Source organism: Belonocnema kinseyi, chromosome 1, assembly GCF_010883055.1.
Source record: "Belonocnema kinseyi isolate 2016_QV_RU_SX_M_011 chromosome 1, B_treatae_v1, whole genome shotgun sequence".
NCBI lineage: Eukaryota > Metazoa > Arthropoda > Insecta > Hymenoptera > Cynipidae > Belonocnema > Belonocnema kinseyi.
Genome location: NC_046657.1, coordinates 32358528 through 32380709, shown reverse-complemented (window position 1 = coordinate 32380709; position 22182 = coordinate 32358528). Strand labels below are relative to the sequence as shown.

Below are 22182 nucleotides of genomic sequence, written 5' to 3'. Positions count from 1 at the left end.
ACAGAGAAAATTTTTTTTTTTATTTTTAAGATTTTTGTGCAGTTGAAAGAGAGGAAATTTGTTTTATGATTAAAAAAAAAAATTTACTAAGTTGAAAGGGAGGAAAATTTAGTTAATAATTTTTTTTTCTGAATTGAAAGAGGAAATTTGATTATTTTTAAGATTTTTATTGAATTTCAAAGAAGAATATAACTCTTTTCAATTTTATAAAAATTGAAATAAGAAATTTCGTTATTTCTCAGTTGGTTTTTTAAATTTAAATTTTATTTTTGAATATTTTTTTAAATAAAAGAGGAAATTTGGTTGTTTTGAAGATTTTTATCGAGTTGAAAGTAATACTTTAAGATTTTTATCAATTTGGATAAGACAAATTTTTTTTTCTGAATTAAACGAAGAAATTGTGTTTTTTTTTCATCATATTTTTATTTAATTGAATACAAAAATATTTTTCTGAGTTTTTTAGATTTTTATCAAGTTGGAAGGGAGGAAATTTGGTTTTAAATTTTTTCTAACTTGGAAAAGGCACTTTTAAATTTTTTTTAAAATTCAATTGTATCGTAAGGGAGGAAATTTTTATATTTAATTTTTTTTTAAAGAAAGAGGAAATTTGTTTCAACAATTTTAATTATTCAATTAGGGTGGACGAAAATAAAAAAATTTTACCATTTGAATTGATTTTGAAATAAGGAAATTTTAATTTATTCTGAATTGAAAGTGGGCCATTTAAAAAAAAAAAGATTTTTATGCAGCTAAAAAAAAGGAAATTTTATTTCATAATATTTTTTTATTCAAAGAAGAAATTTTCTTATTAAAATATTTGTTTATTAACTTGAAAACGATATTTTTTCTAAATTAAAAGAGAAAAATTTTATTATTATGACATTCTTATCAAGTTGGAAAGAAGATTTTTGCATTTAATTTCTTTTCCAGAATTTGAAAATAACATTTTTGATGGAAGGAAATTTTATTGTTTATAATATTTTTTATTTATTCCTAAGAGAGAATATCATTTAAATTTTTTTCTTCTAATTTGGAGAGGTACATTTTAATATTTCATTATTTATATCAATTTGGAAGTACTGAAAATTTGATTTAAGATTGTTTTATGAATCAAAAAAAAAAAATTTAGTTATTTTTAAGATTTTTATTTAATTTTTCAATTTTCTCTTAAATAAATCAAGATCTTGATTATTTTTTAGATTTTTATTGAGTTAAAAGAGAGTAAATTTTGATTTCTATTTGTTTTTTTCAATTATAACAGTGAATTTTATTACTTAAAAGATTTTTTACTGATTTGAAAAAAAATATATTTTTTTCATTTTTTTAAATTGAAAAAACGTCATTTATTTTTTTAAAGATTGTTATCAAGTTGGGAGGGAGGAAAATTTTGGTTTATATATTTTTTTCTAAATTAAAACTGAAAATTTTGGTTTAAAAGATTTTTATTTAATTTAAAAGAAGGATATTCTTCTTTTCAGTTCTTTTTTTAATTTGAACAGGGCATTCTTTCATTCATAAGATTTTCATGAATTTGGAAAATAGGATTCTTTTTATTTATTTTTTGTAATTGGAAAAGGGAATTTTATTATTTATAAGATTTTTTTGATTTCGAAGAGGGAATATCGTTTCCATTTTTTTTTTTAATTAAAAAAGGTTATTGGGTTATTTTTTAATTTTTAATTGAATTCGAAGAGAAGATATTACTCTTTTCAAGTTTTTCTTAATTGATAGAGGAAATTTTGTTATTTTTAGGATTTTTATTTTTTTTTATTGTAAAAGGGAATTTTATTATTTATAAATTTTTTTATTTATTTGTGAGAGAAAATATTTATTTCAGTTTTTTTAATGGAAGAACGGAATTTAATTTTTTTAATATTTTTATCAAGTTGGAATATGGGAAAATTTTGGTTTATATACTTTTTCTAAATTGAAAAAGAAAATTTATTTAAAGAAAATTTTTTTAAATTGTAAAACGAAATTTTATTATTTATAAGATTTTTTATTCATTTGAAAGAGAGGATATTGTTTAACTTAATTACTTTTGAATTTTAGCAGGGACATTTTATTATTTCAAAATATTTATAAAGTTGGAAGAGAATAAATTTTGATTTATGATTATTTTATGAATTGAAAGACAAAATTTGCTTATTTTAAAAATTTTATCGAATTGGAAAAAAGTACATTATTTTGTTCAATTATTCTTAATTGGAAGGGGAAATTTGGTTATTTTTAAGATTTTTATTTAATTTGATTTTTTTTCTCATTTTTCTCTAAATGAATCTTGAAATTTTTTAAAATTATTTTATCTTGTATATTTTTTGATTTGATCATTTATAAGATTTTTAACAAGTTGGGAGGGAGGAAATTTTGTTTATTATTTTTTTTTAACTAGAAAAGGAAAATTTGATATTTTTAAGATTTTTATTCAATTTTTCGATTTTCTTTTAAATAAAAGAGGAATTTTTATTATTTTGAAATGTTTATTTAATAGCAAATTTTGTTTTTCAATTTTTTCTTTAAAAAAGAAGGAAATTTAATTATTTTTAGAATTTTTATTGAGTCGAAAGGGAGGGTATTTTGTTATATATATTTTTTTTATTGTAAAAGGGAATTTTATTATTTATAAATTTTTTTATTTATTTGTAAGAAAGAATATTGTTTTTATTTATTTATTTTTTTTAATTGGAAGAGCGGAATTTAATTTTTTAAAGATTTTTATCAAGTTGGAATATAGGAAAATTTTGGCTATATATTTTTTCTAAACTAAAAAATGGAAATTTATTACAAGAAAAGTTTTTTTTTTAATTGTAAAACGAAATTTTATTATTTATAAGATTTTTTATTCATTTGAAAAAGAGGAGATTACTCAAGTTGGAAGAGAGTACATTTTTATTTATGATTATTTTATAAATTGAAAGAGAAAATTTGGTTATTTTAACATTTTTTTTTCGAATTGGAAAAGAGTAAATTATTTTTTTCAATTTTTCTTAATTGAAAGGGGAAATTTAGTTATTTTAAAGATTTTTATTTAATTTGAATTTTTATTTATTTTTGCCTGAAAGAAAGTTGAAATTTTCGTTATTTTTCTTGTTGAGATTTTTATCAAGTTGAAAAGGAGTAATTTTTTTTTTTTTTTTTGAAAAGAAAATTGAATTATTGATAATATTTTTGATTGATTCGAAAAAAAGGATATAATTTCAATTTTTTTTATTTGAAGAGAGGCATTTTATTGTATCAAGGTTTTTATCAAGTTGGATTTTATCATTTATAAAATTTTTAGCAAATTGGGAGGGAGGAAATTTTGTTTTTTATTTTTTTTTTAACTAAAAAAGGAAAATTTGATATTTATAAGATTTTTTATTGAGTCAAAAGAGTGCATTTTGTTTTATTATTTTTTATCATTATTAAAAGAAGGACATTTCTTTTTTAATTTTTATCAAGTTGGATGTGAGGAATATTTTTTTTTTTTGCTTAATTGAAATAAATTTAATTATTTTTCCGATTTTTACTGAATTGAATATAAGAATATTATTATTTTCATTTACTTTTTTTAATTTTTCAGAATTTTATCAAGTTGGAAGGGAGAAAATTTAGGGTTTCCATTTTTTTCTAACTTTGAAGAGGCACTTTTTATATTTTTAATAATTTAATTGTTTCATAAGGGAGGAAATTTTTTTTTTATTATTTTTTTTCTAGAAAATGAAAATTTGATATTTATAAGATTTTTTATTAAGTTAAAAGAGTCTATTTTGTTTGATTTTAATTTATTTCTTTTTTTAATTAAAAGAGGGAAATTTTTTAAAAAATTTTATCAAGTTGGACGCGAGGAAAAATTTTTTTTTACTGAATTGAAAGAAGTTTGATTATTTTTCAGATCTTTACTGAAATGAATACAATAATATTATTATTCTCATTTACTTTTTTTAATTTTTCAGAATTTTATCAAGTTGGAAGGGAGGAAATTTTGTTTTTTAATTTTCTTTTAACTTTGAAGAGGCACTTTTTATATTTTTAAGAATTTAATTGTTTCGTAAAGAAGGACATTTTAAAATTTAATTTTTCTCAAAAAGGAAGAGGAACTTTTTTAAAACAATTTCATTTATTTAATTGGGACAGGCGAAAATTTGAAATTTTTAACATTTGAAATGAGTTTGAAACAAGGAAATTTTTATTTATTCTGAATTGAAAGTGGGACATTTTTTCAACAAGATTTTTATGCAACTAAAAAAAGAGGAAAATTTGATTCATAATTTTTTTTTTCTATTCAAACAAGAAATTTCCGTATTTAAAAGATTTATTCTTCAAATTGTTTTGTTTTTTATTCTTCTAAGAAACAAGAAAAAGAGTAAATTACTCTTTTCGATTTTACTTAGTTGAAAGGGAAAATTTTGTTCTTTGTGGGATTTTTATTTAATTTCAATTTTTGTTTTAATTTTTGCTTAAATGAAGGGTGAATCTTTTAAAAAGATTTTTATCAAGTTGGAAAGGAGTAATTTTTTTAAAATTTTAATTAGAAAATGAAATTTTATTATCTATAAATTTTTTTATTGATTTGAAAGTGAGGATATTTTGGTGTTTATTATTATTTTTTTAACTCAGAAAAATAAATTTTGATATTTATCAGATTTTTTTTGAATTGAAAGAGTGCATATTGTTTAAATTTTTTTGTATTAAAAGGACATTTTATTATTATAATATTTTTCTCAATTTGGACGGGAGGCAAATTTGTTTTATTATTTTTATTTTCGCTGAATTGAAAGAAATTTGATTATTTTCAGATTTTTGGATAGCAAACAAGAATAATGTTGTTTTCATTTTATATGATTTTACCCGAATTTTCTCAAGTTGTAAGAGAGGACTTTTTTCAAAAAAGAAGTGGAAAATTTTAAAACAATTTTATTGAATTGGGGATATTTTTTAAAAAAAGATTTTTATGCAGCTAAAAAAAAGTTTGGCTCATAATTTTTTTTTCTATTCAAACAAAAAATTTTCATATTTACAAAATTGTTTGATTCACTCAAACAGAGGATATTTTAGTCATTTTTTTTCTAAATTAAAAGAAAAAATTCGTATTATTATAAAATTCCTATCGAGCTGGAAAGGATATTTTCGTATTTAATTTCCTTTGCCGAATTGAAAAATAAAATTGTTCTTCATTCTATTTTTACTGACTTGTAAACAAGAAAATTTGGATTCAAATTTTTTTTTTCTTCTACGAAACAAGAATTAAACCTCACAGTATCAGGGGAGCCCCAAAACATTAATTTTTTCCAAACAACAAAAGAAAAATACTTCTTTTTTTTTAAATAAAAAAAAAAATTGAAGTCCTAAAAGCATAAAAAATGGAGAGAGAAAAAAAGGGACAAATTCTTTTTCGGGATTATTTTAATACTTACTAAAGTTGAAAATAATCGAGAATTATTTAGCTGATCAACAAATCCAGAGCCTTGTCTCGGTCGATGTTACACTTGAGCAAGGCTGTGGAGGCCTGGTCTTCCGAAAATCCCAAATCTCTGAGAGTGCAGAGATTTTTGTGAAAATTTTTCGCCTTTTCCTGATCGAAATGTGTCAATTCAAGGGCTTTTTCGGCCGCATCTTCGGGAATACCGAAATCGTCTTCCAAAGACTGAATGGCAAGGAGGTACTCGACTATTTTTTTGTTATCACCCCCTCCGAGATTTTGAATGGCTCTCGCTGCTCTTCCAAGGGGAAAACCCATGTCGCTCAAATGTCTCGCGAGTTTCTGATCCTCGTCGGAAAGTTCCGAGAAAATGTTGGATTTCGTTTGAGTTGGTGTGGCCAATTTATTATCGCAGTTGAGAGAGTTTTTCTCTGGAGAGTTGTCCAGATCCGACCAGGGTTTCCAATTCTGAAATTTTTTATGAGAGTTCAAACGAGGTGTCTAATCTCGAATCAAGAAGATTGAATTTCACGTAAGAGAACAAATTTTTAACAAAATCCATCGATTTTCGAAGGAAAAGTTGAATTTTCAAGAAAAAAACTAATTTTCAACAAAATATATTAATTTTCGAAGGAATAGTGGAATTTTCGAGAAGAAAAGAAACGAATTTTAAACAACTATGAAAAGAATTTTAAAGAACATGAATTATTAACAAAATAATTAAATTCTCAAGAAAATAATTTAATTTTCATCAGAATGCATGAATTTGTAAAGGAGTAGTTCAATTTTCCAACAAAAGATACATTTTTAAGAAAATACATCAATTTTCGAAGGAAATGTTTAATTTTCAAGAAAAAAACTAATTTTCAACAAAATATATTAATTTTCGAAGGAATAGTGGAATTTTCGAGAAGAAAAGAAACGAATTTTAAACAACTATGAAAAGAATTTTAAAGAACATGAATTATTAACAAAATAATTCAATTCTCAAGAAAATAATTTAATTTTCATCAGAATGCATGAATTTGTAAAGGAGTAGTTCAATTTTCCAACAAAAGATACATTTTTAAGAAAATACATCAATTTTATAGTAATCATTGAATTCGCCAGAAAAAGAAAACCAATTTAAAAAAAAATAGCAATTTTCAAAGAAGTAGTTGAATTTTCGAGAAGGAGAAAAAACGAATTAAAAAAAAGAATAGAAAAACATTAGTTTTCAAGAAAATAATTTAATTCTCAACAAAATAATTCAATTTTCAACAAAATGCATGAATTGGTAATGGAGTAGTTGAATTTTCCAACAAAAGATCAATTTTCAACAAAATACATCAATTTAAAAGTAATAGTTTAATTTTCTAGAAAAAAAAAAAACAATTTAAAAAAAAATAGAAACTTTAAAAGAAATATTTGAATTTTCAAGAAGAAGATAAAAAAACAAAATAAACAAAATTTTAAAAAACATGAATTTTCAAGAAAATAATGTAATTCTCAACAAAATAATTTAATTCTCAACCAAATAATTTCATTTTCATCAGCATGCATGAATTTGTAAAGGACTGATTGAATTTTGCAGAAAAAAATTTTCAAACAAAAATTGCAATTTTCAAAGAAATAGTTGAATTTTCGAGATGAAGAGAAAAATAAACAAAATAAACAAAATTTTAAAATAACATGAATTTTCAAAGAAATAGTTGAATTTTTGGGAAGAAGAAAAAAAAATAAACAAAACTAAAAAAACATGAATTTTCAAGAAAATAATGTAATTCTCAACAAAATAATTCAATTCTCAACCAAATAATTTGATTTTCATCAAAATGCATGAATTTGTAAAGGATTAATTTAATTGTCCAAAAAAAATCCATTTTCAACAAAATATATTAATTTTAATGTAATAGTTGAATTTTCCAGAAAAAAAAATTTCAAACAAAAATTGCAATTTTCAAAGAAATAGTTGAATTTTCGAGAACAAGAAAAAACGAATTAAAAAAAAAAAGAATAAAAAAACATGAGTTTTCAATAAAATAATTTAATTCTCAACAAAATGCATGAATTGGTAAAGGAGTAGTTGAATGCTCTAACAAAAGATCAATTTCCAACAAAATACATCAATTTTAAAGTAATAGTTGAATTTTCCAGAAAAAAACAATTTTCAACAAAATATAGCAATTTTGAAAGAAATAGTTGAATTTTAGAGCAGAAAAATTTTTTTTTGAAATAAACAAATTATTTTCAAAACATGAATTTTCAAGAAAATAATTCAATTCTCAACCAAATAATTTAATTTTTAACAAAATGCAGGAATTTTTAAAGGATTAATTGAATTTTCCAAAAAATAACAATTTTCAACAAAATACATCAATTTTAAAGTAATAGTTGAATTTTCCAGAAAAAAAAACCAATTTCCAAAAAAAAATTGCAATTTTCAAAGAAATAGTTGAATTTTCGATAAGAAGAAAAAACGAATTTTCAAAAAAAAAAGAATAAAAAACATGAGTTTTCAAGAAAATAATTTAATTCTCAACAAAATAATTCAATTTTCAACAAAATGCATGAATTGGTAATGGAGTGGTTGAATTTTCCAAAAAATAACAATTTTCAACAAAATACATCAATTTTAAAGTAATAGTTGAATTTTCCAGAAAAAAAAACCAATTTCCAAAAAAAAAATTGCAATTTTCAAAGAAATAGTTGAATTTTCGAGAAGAAGAACAAAAAATTAACAAAATAAACAAAATTTAAAAAAACATTAATTTTCAAGAAAATAATTTAATTCTCAACAAAATAATTCAATTTTCAACAAAATGCATGAATTTCTAAATATATAGTTGAATTTTAAATAAAACAAAAAAATGAATTTGTAAAGGAGCACGTAGTTAAAATTTCGACAACAAAATTAATCTTAAAAAAATTAATTTTCAACTGAACAATTCAATTCTCAACCAAATAATTTAATTTTTAACAAAATGCATGAATTTTAAAAGGAGTAGTTGAATTTTAAAAAAAAACAATTTTTAACAAAATACATAAATTTGTAAATTATTAATTGAATTTTCCAAAAAAGATCCATAAAAAAATCAATTTTAAGGTGATAGTTGAATTTTCCAGGAAATAAAACCAATTTTCAAATAAATAGTTGAATTTCCGAGAAGGAGAAAAATCGAATTAAAAAAAAAAGAATTATAAACAACATGAATTTTCAAGAAAAAATGTAATTATCAAGAAAATAATTCAATTATCAACCAAATAATTTAATTTTTAACAAAATGCTTGATTTTTTAAAGGAGTAGCTGAATATCCCCAAAAAAGATAAATTTTCAACAAAATATATTAATTTTAATGTAATAGTTGAATTTTCCAGAAAAAAAGAATTTGAAAAACATGAATTTTTAAGAAAATAATTTATTTCTCAACAAAATAATTCAATGTTCAACAAAATGCATGAATGTCTAAATGTATAGTTGAATTTTAAAGGAAACAAAAAAATGCATGAATTTTTAAAGGTGTGAGTGGTTAAATTTCAAAAAAAAATTAATTTCAAAATAATACGTGAATCTTTAAAGGCAAAGTTAAATTTTCAACAACATTTATTTTAAAAAAAATTAATTTTCCACAAAATAATTCAATTCTCAATCAAATAATTTTGTTTTCATCAAAATACATTAATTTTTAAGGAATAGCTGAATTTTCTAAAAAAAAGATAAATTTTCAAAAAAATACATAAATTTTAAAGTAATAGTTGAATTTTCAAGAAAAAAAACGAATTTTCAACAATAAAAAAAACGAATTTAAAAACATGAATTTTCAAGAAAATAATTTGATTTTCAACAAAATGCATGAGTTTCTAAATACATAGTTGAATCTTAAACAAATATTCAACCACATAATTAAATTTTCAAAAAAATGCATGTATTTCTAAAGGAATAGTTGAATTTTCAAATGAAAAAGATAAATTAAAAAAAAAAACAACGAAGTTTAAAAAAAAGGGTAAGCTTTCAACGAAAAATATTAATTTTTAACAAACAAAAATGAAATAGCAACAAAAGAATTCATCTTTCAACCAAATAAATAAATCATTATAAGAATAGTCGAATTTTTACCAACAAAAAAACTAATTTTCAACAAAATATTTCAATTTTTAACCAAATAATACAAATTTTTACAACAAAAAAAAAACGAATTTTCTACCAAAAAGTACGAATTATCAACTAATGAAAACAATCAATTTTCAACAAAAATTGGAACAGTTAAATTCACAGATAAAAAAAATCGATTTCAAACCAAAGAAAAACGAATTTTCAACAGAATAGTTAAATACCGTAATATGAAGCTACTTTTACGAATGAATTTTTTAGGAAAATTTAGCACGCTCTCGAAAAAATTCCCAAACTTTAGACACAATTTCCTGACATTTTCCTGAATTGGAAACATCTCCAATAATAAAATTTCGAAATTATGAAATTTCCGAATCCATAATTAGAAAATTTCCGAACAATGAAATTTTCGAATTGCAAAATTCCCAAATAGGACAATCGAGAAAAATAAAATTCCTAAAAAGGAAAATTCCCGAACAATTAAATTTCCGTATTGGAAAATTCCCAAACAGGAAAATTCGCGAAAAATAAAATTCCCAAATAGGGAAATTCGCGAAAAATAAAATTCCCGATTAATAAAATTTCTGAACAATAAGATTTCCAAAATGGAAAATTCCCGAATAACAAAATTACGGGATTATAAAATTTCCGAATCCATGATTGGAAAATTCACGAACAATAAAATCTCCAAATTGGAAAATTCATAAATACAAAAATTCGCGAATAATAAAATTTCCAAATAGGAAAATTCGGGAGAAAATGGAACATTTGGAAAATTCCCGAATAAAAATACTCCGGAATTATAAAATTTCCAAATCCATAATTGGAAAATTTCTGAACAATAAAATTTCTCAATTGGAAAATTTCCAAATAGGAAAATTCGTAAATAATAATAATATTCCCAATAGGGAAATTCGGAAAAAAATTGAATTGAAAAATTCCCGAATAAACAAATGCCTGAATTATAAGGTTTCCGAAATGGAAAATTCTCTTACAGGAAAATTCGCGAACAAAAAAATTTTCAAATTCGAAAATTCCCGATTAATAAAATTTCAAAAAAATAAAATTTGCGAATTGGAAAATTCTCGAATAAAATTCCCAAATTGCAAAATTCCAAAACAAGTAAATTCCCGAGTTGGAAAATGCCCAAAAAATCAATTTCCCGAATGATGTTTTCGAATTTAAAATTTTGCAAAGAGGAAAATTCGCAAATAATAAAATTCCAAAATGAGCAAATTCGGGAAAAATGGAAGAATTGGAAAATTCCCGAATGACAAAATTCCGGAATTATAAAATTTCCGAATCCATAATTGGAAAATTCCTGAAAAAAACAATTTCCGAATTGGAAAATTTCCAAACAGGAAAAATCGCAAATAATAATATTTACAAATAGGAAAATTCGGGGGAAAATGGAAGAATTGGAAAATTCTCGAATAAAAAAGTTCTTGAAATATAAAGTTTCCGAATTGGAAAATTCCCTAATAGGAAAATTCGCGAACAATAAAATATACAAATTAGGAAATTGCCGATTAATAAAATTTCTGAATAATAAAATTCCCGAATAATGAAATTTCAAAAGAATAAAATTTGCGAATTGGAAAATTCTCGAATAAAATTCCCGAATTGCAAAATTCCAAAATAATAAAATTCCCAAATAATAAAATTCCGGAATTATAAAACTCTCGAATAATAAAATTCTCGAATTGTAAAATGCCCGAATAATAAAATTTTAAAAAGAATAAAATTAGGAAAGTGGAAAATCAAATAGAAAAAAAAAATTTCGAATTGGAAAATTCCCGAATAATAAAATTCCATAATTATAACATTTTCGGAATTATCTCATTTCCGAATTCATAAAATTGGAAAATTCCTGAACAATAAAATTTTCGAATTGGAAAATTACCAAACAGGAAAATTCGCAAATAATAAAATTCCCAAATAGGAAAATTACGAAATTATACAATTTTCAAATCCATAATTGTATAATTCCTGAACAGTAAAACTTCTGAATTGGAAAATTCCCGAACAATAAGATTTCTGAATTGAAAAATTCCCAAATACGAAAATTCGCGAGTAATAAAATTCCTAAATTGTAAAATTCCCGAATAATAAAATTTTCAAATAATAAAATTCCGAAATTGGAAAATTCAAAAAGAATAAAATTCCCGAATGATAATACTTCCAGATTGGAAAATTAAAATACTAATTATTTAAATTAAGAATACTAATTGGAAATTTCCGGAAGAATAATGTTTCCGAATTGGAAAACTTCCGAATAACAAAATTTCCGAATTAAAAAATTCCTGAATAATCAAATTTCCGAATTTAAAAATTCCCAAATTGGAAAATTCCTGAATTGAAGAATTCCGGCACTGAAGACTTCTCACACAATTTTTAATATTACCGAGTTGGAAAATTGCCAAAAACTAAAATTTTCCTATAATTAAAATTCCCGAATAATGAAATTCGTAAATTGTAAAATTACTAAATTGAAGAATTCTCGAGTAGATTATAACATTACCGAGTTGGAAAATTCCCGAATAACAAAATGTCCGAATTTATAAATTCCTGAATAATAAAATTTCCTTTTTTTTTCAAATATAATTTTGTTAAAAATTCAATTATTTTATTAAAACCTCATCTATGTTGGTTAAAAAAATTGATATTTTTGTCTTTGATTTTCCAGGTAGAGAGGAGACACTCTTAATTTAATTTTCGTAAAAAAAAAAATCCTTTTAATACAAAAATTTTAAAAATAAATAAAAACCCCCGAAAAAAACGAATTAAAGCAAAAAAAAAAAAAAAAAAATTGGTCGCAAAGTCACTAACCTCCAGAATCGGTCGTTCCAATTCCCTCTGAAGTTCCTTGACTATCAGCGAAACAATCCTCTGCTTGCAATCAATTCGACTCTCTCCCCGCTCCTGTTCCTCGCCACGATTTCCACCAGAATCATCCTTTTCCGGAAGCCGATTATCCTGCCTCTCCAGAGACAAATGATTAATAATATTCTCCAGCTTCCCCGAAGGCTGCTCTTCCCAATTGGGCTGCAAAACCTGGGCGAGTTCCTCCTTGTCGTTGATAGTTTTCAGGAGCATATTGTCAAAAGGACTGCTCGTGTCGTTGTCAAAGTCGGCATAATTTAATTGATTCGACTGGATATTGCAATTTTGACTGTGATAGGGAGGGGGAGAAAGAAGTTGAGGCGTGAGAATTGTCGTCTCGGGGACAGGGGCACCTTTTATTGGAAGTTGGGCCGAATTTTCACCAGGAGGCGTGGGAGATTCCTCCTCTTTTTTTCTCTTTTCCTCCAACCGGGCTTCGCGAGCTTCACTGTTCGAAAGTCGAGCTTTTCTCCATTCCGACATCTTGAAAAGACATCGAATTTACACTCAAAATTGGATCGGGGCTCGCACTGGTTCAGTAGTTCAATTGTAGGAAATATAGGGGAATTTTCTATTTTTAAAAACGATTTTTGAGTTTAAATTCGTCTTTTTTCGTGTGATAATTCATCTCTTTGGTTACAAATTTAATCAGTTGCTTTAAAATTCCTTCTTTTTTGTTAAAACTTAATTTTTGTAACTTTTATTGGTTAATATTTATGTTTTTTTGTTTAAAAATTTATTATTTACATGAAAATTTAATTACTTGATGGAAAAATTCAAGAATTTTGGTAACAAGTGATCCCTTTCTAAGGTTGCTTCTTTTTTAGTTCTTCTTTTTGTATTTGAATTAAAACTACTCGTCTTTTTCGGTTCAAAGTTGTCTTATTTGGTAAAAAATTCATATATTTTCTTTAAAAATCATCTTTTTGGTTAAAAACTGAATTGTTTTGTTAAAAATTCTGGTTTTTTTTTATAATTCAAACATTCCTTTGAAAATTCATGTATTTTGTTGAAAATTCGTTGTTATTATAGAAAATGGAATTATTTCGTTCAAACTTCTTTGTTTTTTTTTTTGAAAATTTGAATATTCCTTTAAAAATTCATGTATTTTTAGTGATTTATCTTTTTTGTGTAATACTTAATCTTTTTGGTTAAAAATTAAATTATTTGGTTGAAAAATCGTTTTTTTTTTAAATTGAAAATTCGAATATTTCTTTAAAAATGTATGCCTTTATGTTGAAAATTGAATTATATGGTTGAAAATTTATTTTTTTGTTTCAAAATTCAATCATTCCTTTCAAAATTCATGCATTTCGTTGACATTTTTTTTTGTTATTTAAATTGAAATATTTTGTTAAAAAATCTTTTTTTTTTTAGAATTCAAACATTCCTTTAAAAATTCATGTATTTTGTTGAAAATTCGTTGTTATTATAGAAAATTGTATTATTTCATTCAAACTCTTTTGTTTGTTTGTTTTTTTTTTTTTTTGAAAATTTGAATATTCCTTTAAAAATTCATGTATTTTTAGTAATTTATCTTTTTTGTGTAATACTTAATCCTTTTGGTTAAAAATTAAATTATTTGGTTGAAAAATCGTTTTTTTTTAAATTGAAAATTCTAATATTTCTTTAAAAATGTATGCCTTTATGTTGAAAATTGAATTATATGGTTGAAAATTTATTTTTTTGTTTCAAAATTCAATCATTCCTTTCAAAATTCATGCATTTCGTTGACATTTTTTTTTGTTATTTAAATTGAAATATTTTGTTAAAAAATCATTTTTTTTAGAATTCAAACATTCCTTTAAAAATTTATGTATTTTCTTGAAAATTCACATTTTTTAAAATTGAAAATTGATTTATTTTGTTGAAAATTCAAACATTCCTTTAAAAATGCACGTATTTTTTTAAATTTGTCTTTTTTGTTTAAAATCTAATCTTTTTGGTTGAAAATTCATGTGTTTTGTTAAAAATTCGCTTTTTTCTTATTTAATTTGAATTATTTTGTTGAAAAATCATGTTTTTTTTAATTTGTTTATTTATTATTGAAAATTGAATTATTTTCTTCGAAAGTCTTTCTTTTTTATCAACATTTAAACATCCCTCTAAAATGCACGTATTATTTTAAATTTATCTTTCTCATTTAAAACGAAATCTTTTTGGTTGAAAAATAAATTATTTGGTTTAAAAATCGTTTTTTTAATGAAAATTTAACTATTCCTTTAAAAATGTATAAATTTGGTTAAAAATTGAAATATTTGGTTGGAAATTCATTTTTTTGTTTCAAAATTCAATCATCACTTTACAAATTCATGTGTTTTGTTCAAAATTAGTTTTTTTTTTATTATTTAACTTGAACTATTTTGTTGAAAAATCTGGTTTTTTAAATTCGTTTATTTATTACTGAAAATTGAATTATTTTGTTTAAAAGTCTTTCTTATATTTTTTGTTGAAATTCGAACATTCCTTTAAAAATGCACGTATTTTTTTTAATTTGTCTTTTTTGTTTAAAAACTAATCTTTTTGTTTAAAATTAAATTATTTTCTTGAAATATCCTTTTTTTTAATGAAAATTCAACTATTCCTTTAAAAATGTATGTACTTTGTTTAGAATTGAATTATTTGGTTGAATATTCATTTTTCTCTTCAAAATTCAATAATTCCTTTAAAAATTTATGTGTTTTGTTGAAAATTCGTTTTTATTATTGAAAATTGAATTAGTTTGTTCAAAATTATTTTATTTTTTTTGAAAATTCGAACATTCCTTTAAAAATGAACGTATTTTTTAAAAATCTGTCTTGTTTGTTTAACACCTAAGCTTTTTGGTTGAAAATTAAATTATTTGGTTGAAAAATCATTTTTTTTTAATTAAAATCCAACTAATCTTTTTAAGTATGAATTTTGCTGAAAATTAAATTATTAGGTTGAAAATTCAATTTATTGTTTTAAAATACAATCAATCCTTTACAAATTCATGTGTTTTGTTGGAAATTTGTTTTTTTCTTATTTAACTTGAATTATTTTGTTGAAAATTCAACTATTCCTTTCAAAATGCATGCATTTTAATAAAAATTTGTCTTTTGTGTTTAAAAACTAATCTTTTTGGGTTGAAAATTAAATTATTTTCTTGAAAAATCGTTTTTTTTTTTTAGTAAAAATTCAACTATTTCTTTAAAAATGTATGAATTTTGTTTAAAATTAAATTATTAGGTTGAAAATGATTTTTTTTTTAATTTAACCATTCCTTCAAAAATTCATGTGTTTTGTTAAAAATTCATTTTTTTTTATTTAAATTGAATTATTTTGTTCAAAAATCACGTTTTTTTTTTAATTCAAACATTCCTGAAAAAAATTTTCTATTTTCTTGAAAATTCATTTTTTTAAATTGAAAATTGAATTATTTAATTGAAAATTCAGCTTTTCTATTAAAAATGCAAGTATTTTGTCAAAATTTGGTCTTTTTTTATTAAAAACTAATCTTTTTGGTTGAAAATCAAATTATTTTGTTAAAAAAATTTTTTTAAATTAAAATTCAACTATTCTTTTAAAAATATATGTATTTTGTTGAAAATTAATTATTTTGTTCAAAAATCTTTCTGTTTTTTTAAATGAAAATTCGAACATTCCTTTAAAAATGTACGTATTTTTTTTTAATTTGTCCTTCTTGTTTAAAACGAAATTTTGTTGGTAAAAAATTAAATTATTTTGTTGAAATTTTTTTTTTAATTAAAATTCAGCTGTTCCTTTAAAAATGTATGTATTTTGTTAAAAAATGTTCTTTTTTGTTTAAAATCTAATCTTTTTGGTAGAAAGTCAAATTATTTTGTTGAAAAATCATTTTTTTAAATTGAAATTCAACTACTCTTTTAAAAATATATGTATTTTGTTGAAAATTCATTATTTTCTTTCAAAATTCAACCACACCTTTAAAAATTCATGTATTTTTTTTTAATTTTTGTCTTTTTTGTTTAAAACCTAATCTGTTTGTTGAAAATTAAATTATTCCTTTAAAAATGTATGTATTTTGTTTAAAATTCAACTGCTCCTTTGAAAATTGATCTTTTTTGTTTAAAATCTGATCTTTTTGGTTGAAAATCAAACTATTTTGTTAAAAACTCGTTTTTTTTTTAAATCAAAATTGAACTACCCTTTTAAAAATATATTTATTTTGTTGAAAATCCATATTTTCTTTAAAAAATCAACCATTCCTTTAAAAGTTCATGTGTTTTGTTGAAAATTAGTTTCTCTATTATTTAAATTGAATTATTTTGTTGAAAAATCATGGTTTTTCTTTAATTCAAACATTCCTTTAAAAATGTATGTATTTTCTTGAAAATTCGTTTTCTTTTTCAATTGAAAATTGAATTATTTTGTTGAAAATTCAACTGTTCCTTTAAAATTTCATGTATTTTGTTAAAAATTTGTCTTTCTTTTTTAAAATATAATCTGTTTGGTTGAAAATTAAATTATTTTGTTGAAATTTTTTAAATGAAAATTCAACTATTTCTTCTATAATATATTTATTTTGCTGAAAAATGAATTAGATTTGAATTAGGTTTTAAACAAAGAAGACATTTGTTTAACAAAATACATGCATTTTTAAAGGAACAGTTGAATTTCTTGTTGAAAAATTATTTTTTTGTTGAAAATTCAACTATTCCTTTAAAACCTAATGTATTTTGTTGAAAATTAGTTTTCTTAAATTAAAAATTAAATTATTTTGTTGAAAATTTGTCTCTATTACATAAAACTTAATTTTTTAAATTAATCTTCTTCGTTGCAATTTTAACAATACATGATAAAAATTTCATTGTTATTTTGAAAATTCATTTATTGGTTAAAAATTCGTTTTTTTTTTTCTTTAAAATTTAACTATTCCTTTAAAACTTTATTTTTTTTATTGAAGATTTGCCTTTTTTTGTTGAAAACCCTTTTTTTCTGTTGAAAATTAATATTTTTAACTGAAAACTGAGTCTTTCAATTTTTGGTTAAAAAGTTATCCTTTTGGTTAAAAATGTTATTATTTACATGAAAATTTATTTATTTAATTGAAAATTCAACACTTTTGGTAACAAGTCATCCTTTTTTTGTTAAGAATTCTAAGGTTTCCTTTTGTTATTTCGATTTTTTAAACTGAAAATTAATTGAAAATTAGTTTCTAAAAAAATCATTTTTTGGTTGAAACTTGAATTATTTTGCTGAAAATTTATTTCATTTTTTTCAAATTCAACTATGCCTTTGAAAGGAAATATATTGGGTTGAAAAGTAATCTTTTTTAGTTAAAAACTCAATTATTTATTTAAAAATTCATGTAATTTGTTCAAAATTAGTCGCTTTTCATACAAATTTTTATTATTTTATTACAAAATTATCTTTTTGGTTGACAATATAACTATTTTCTTTAAATTCAATCTTTTTCGGTTGAATATTAATTTTTTTAAATGAAAATTCAACCTTGCCATATTCAATAGAAAATTTATCTTTTTTTTAGTTGTAAATTCAATATTTCGTTGAAAATTCATGTTTTTAGCTTAAAAATGTAATTATTTTATTGAAAAATCAACGATTTTTAAAAATAATTATCAATTACTATTGAAAATTGGTATTTTCTATTGGTTGAAAATTAAATTTTTCTGTTGAAAATTCGACTATTTTGTTAAAAACTGATCTTTTTAAAATGAAAATTAGTATTTTTTGTTTGAAAATTTAACTATTTGGTAGAAAATTCGTCTTTTTGAGTTGAAAATTAATTTTTTTGGTTAAAAATTTAACTGTTTTATTAAAAATCCATTTTTTGTTGTTGAAAATTCATTTATCATCTGAAAATTGAAGCTTTTAATTGTTAGTTGAAAGTTAATATTTTTTTATTGACAATTATTTGTATGAAAGTTCATGTACTTTGTTGACAATTCATCGTTTTGGGTTGAAAATTTAAGATTTTAGATTAAAAATTTAATAATTTATTGAAAAATTAAATTATTTAATTTTTTTGTTACAAATTTTTACTAGTTATTTGTAAATTTATCTTGTTGGTTAATATATAACTATTTTCTTACAAACTCATTCTTTTTGTTGAAAATTAATTTTTAAACTCAAAATTGAACCTCGCCATTTTTTATGGAATATTTATATTTTTAAGTTTAAAATTCACCTATTTGATGGAAATTTGATGTACACATTTATTTCAAATTATTTGTTGTTAAAATTTTATGAATTGTTTGAAAATTTAATTATCTTATTAACAAATTATTGATTTTTTTTTAACTCATCAATTTTCATTTAAAATTGGTATTTTTTATTGAATAATTCAACTATTTCATTGAAAATTTATGTATTTTAATAAAGATAAATAATTTAATTATTTTATCAAAAAATTATATATTTTTTTAAAAATCACTTTTTTTTAAATCATCAATTTTTATTGGAAAATTCATCTCTTTGATTGAAAATGTAATTGCTTTCTTAAAAAATTAACCTTTTGATTTTTAGATAAAAGTTTCTCTTTTTTTACGAAATTCAACTTATTTGGTAGACAATTTGATTTTTTGGTTTGAAAATTCGTATTTTTGGTGGGAAATTAAACTATTTAAAAAAATCATTTCTTTTGTGTTGAAAATCAATTTATTTAAAATAAAAATTAAATTGTTGAATTTTTGGTTGGAAGCTGTTGAAAATCCATGTATCTTGTTCAAAATTTGTTTTTTTGTTGAAATTTTATTATTTGGTTGAAAATTGAACTATTTTGTTGAAAATTCATTCTTTTTCTGTTAAAAATTAATTTTTTCAACTAAAGACTGAACCTCACCATTTTTGGTTAAAAAATTTTCTTTTTTAGTTCAAAATTCAACTATTTGGTAGAAAATTCATGTACTTTCTTCAAATTTAATGTTTTTTGTTGTTAAAATTCTATTGTTCAATTAAAAATTTGTTTTTAGTTGAAAACTCATATTTTTGGTTGGAAATTTAACTATTTTGTTATAAATTTTATTAGTTGACTTTTTGTAACAAATTTTTATTATTTATTTGTAAATTTATATTTTTGTTTAAAATAATATAACTATTTTCTTATAAAATCAATATTTTTTAAAAAATTAATTTCTTTAAACTGAAAATTGAACCACACCATTTTTTATGGAAAATTTATATTTTTAAGTTGAAAATTTAAATATTTTGTTTAAAAATAAATTTTTTTCAAAAACTCATCAATTTTGATTGGAAAATTCATCTATTAAGTTGAAAATATAATGGCTTTCTTAAAAAAATCATTCTTTTTGTGTTAAAAATTAATTTTTTTAATCTGAAAAATGAATCTTTTCATTTTTAGTTTTAAGTTTATATTTTTTTTTGTACAAAATTCAACTTATTTAGTGGAAAATTTGACTCTTAGATTTGAAATTTCATCTTTTTGGTCGAAAATTAAATTATTTTCTTATAAAAAATCATTTCTTTTGTATTGAAAATTAATTTTCTATAACTAAAAGTGGAATTGTTCCATTTTTGGTTGGAAGTTCTTTTTTAAATTGAAAATTAAACTGTTTGATTTAAAATAAAATAATTTTGTCCAAAATTTGTTCTTTTTTTTTTTTGTTAAAATTTTATTATTTGATTGAATTCATGTCTTTTGTTCAAATTTTGTGTTTTTTTGTTATTAAATATTTATTAATTCATTAAAAATTTATTTTTTAGTTGAAAACTCATATTTTTTTGTTGAAAATGTAACTATTTTATTGAAAATTCATGTCTTTTTTTTTGGAAAATTTAGGTTTTTAGGTTAAAAATTTAATATTTCAATAGAAAATTCAAATATTTTATTTAAAAAATCAACGATTTAAAAAATATCATCAAATTTTATTGAAAGTTTGTATTTTTTATCAGAAAATTCAAATCTTTGATTGAAAATTCGACTTTCTTCTTGAAAATTCAATTAATTTTTTCAAAACTAATTCTTTTGTTTTGAAAATTAGTATTTTTAATTGGAAAATTCAACTATTTGGTCAAAAATTGGACGTATTTTTTTCAAAATGTTTATTATTTGGTTAAAAATTCATCTTTCTTTATTGAAATTTCAAGTATTTGGAAAAAAATTCGTCTTTTTTTAGAAAAATATTTATTATTTGGTTGAAAATTTATCTCTTCGGCTAAAAGTTTACTATTTTCTTAAAAAATCATTTCTTTTGTGTTGAAAATTAATTTTTTTTTAACTAAAAATGGAGTTGTTCCATTTTTGGTGAGAAGTTTCTTTTTTAATTGAAAATTCAACTGTTTGATTTAAAATCGATGTATTTTGTTGAAATTTGGTGTTTTTGTCTGTTAAATATTTATTAATTAATTAATAATTCGTTTTTTAGTTGAAAAATCATACTTTTTTAAAATTTAACTAATTTATTGACAATTCATGTTTTTTTTTTAATTCAGTCATCAAGTCTTTGGTTGGAAATTTGAAATTTTTGTTCAAAATTCAAATATTTTTTTTTTAAATGATTTATTTTTATTTAAAATTAGTATTTTTAATTGGAAAATTTAACTATTTGCTTTAAAATTCATGTACTTTTTTCAAAATTCGTTTTTTTTTCAAAATTTTATTATTTGGTTAAAAATTGATTTTTCTTTATTGAAATTTCATGTATTTGAAAGAAAATTCTTATTTTTTGATGAAAATTTTTATTATTTGGTTGAAAATTTAACTATTTTCTTAAAAAATCATTTATTTTGTGTTGAAAATTCATTTTTTAAACTAAAAATTGAATTGTTCCATGCTCAGTTGGAAGTTTTTTTTTAAAATTCAACTGTTTGGTTGAAAATTCATTTATTTTGTTAAAACTTCGTCCTTCTTGTTAAAAAATTGTATTATTTAATTAAAAATTGATCTCTTTGGTTCAAAATTAAATTTTTTGGAAAATTCGCTTTTTTTTCTTGAAAATTAATTTTTTAAACAGAAAAGGTAAATATTCTATTTTAGGTTGAATCGAAACCTTGTAAAAAAAAGGAAAAACGGAGAAATTCTGTAGAAACTCTACATTTTTTGTGTTTTAAGGGATTTTTCAAATTTTAAGGGCGAAAAAGTGAATTGATCGTGATCCCTTAATAATATTTATTCAAGGTTAGAATCCCAAAAAGTAAAAGAATAAAAAAATACCTTTTGAAGAACAGATCGCTCCAAAGTAAAATCATAACAATATCTCGATGCATCCGGCAGTCTATTGTTATAAGCTGCAGGCAAAGCGATTTTTCTCGGAGGTTTGTAAGCCTCGGCAATTTTTACGTGAACACCATCCATATAAGTCGCAACAGATTCGCACTGGGTTGAATTTGAGGCTCTTGCCATCTTCCAAAAAGTCCTGATTCACTTCCGAGTAACAATCTTCACCTCGGAAATGTGAATTAAAAAAAAAAAGTAATTTCACAAGCACAATTCTTTGACAGCAAAACCTAACCCCACTTTTTATTGTCACCCAATTTATCGAGGGATTCTTTCTTTATTTTGGGAGCGATTATTAATTCCAAGGGATTTTTGTCATCAGTTGAAAAAGAGTTTTGGGATATTTCGAAATTTCAGAATCACTAGGGTGAGTAATCGTGATCAGGAAATGCAGAAAATTGTCCCATTTCGCACTCCATTTTCAGAGATCAGCTGCGACCTTCCATCTTTGTTCTGCTCAGCTGACAGTTCTTACTCACTTTTACGATTAATCACGTTTTCTAGGAATTGGTTTCGTTTTTAATTCAATTCGGATCGATTTATCATTTTTGACAAAGTTTAATTTTAGTTGTCTTTTCTTATTTTTACGAGAGGTAATAATATAAATA

General features: G+C 21.6%; 1 protein-coding gene across 1 annotated transcript in view; it reads right to left on the bottom strand.

The window, feature by feature from the left end:
• The window catches only part of LOC117172576 (ubiquitin-associated protein 1), a 23731-nt gene extending 1593 nt beyond the window's left edge, over positions 1-22138 (bottom strand). The window contains exons 1-3 of the mRNA XM_033360685.1: positions 21512-22138; positions 12322-12858; positions 5397-5869 (exon numbers count right to left, since the gene is read on the bottom strand). Of these exons, the coding sequence (XP_033216576.1) occupies positions 5423-5869; positions 12322-12858; positions 21512-21700 (1173 nt within the window). The 5' untranslated portion in view covers positions 21701-22138 and the 3' untranslated portion in view covers positions 5397-5422. The remainder of the gene's footprint in view (positions 1-5396; positions 5870-12321; positions 12859-21511) is intronic.
• Between the last annotated feature and the right edge of the window lie 44 nt (positions 22139-22182).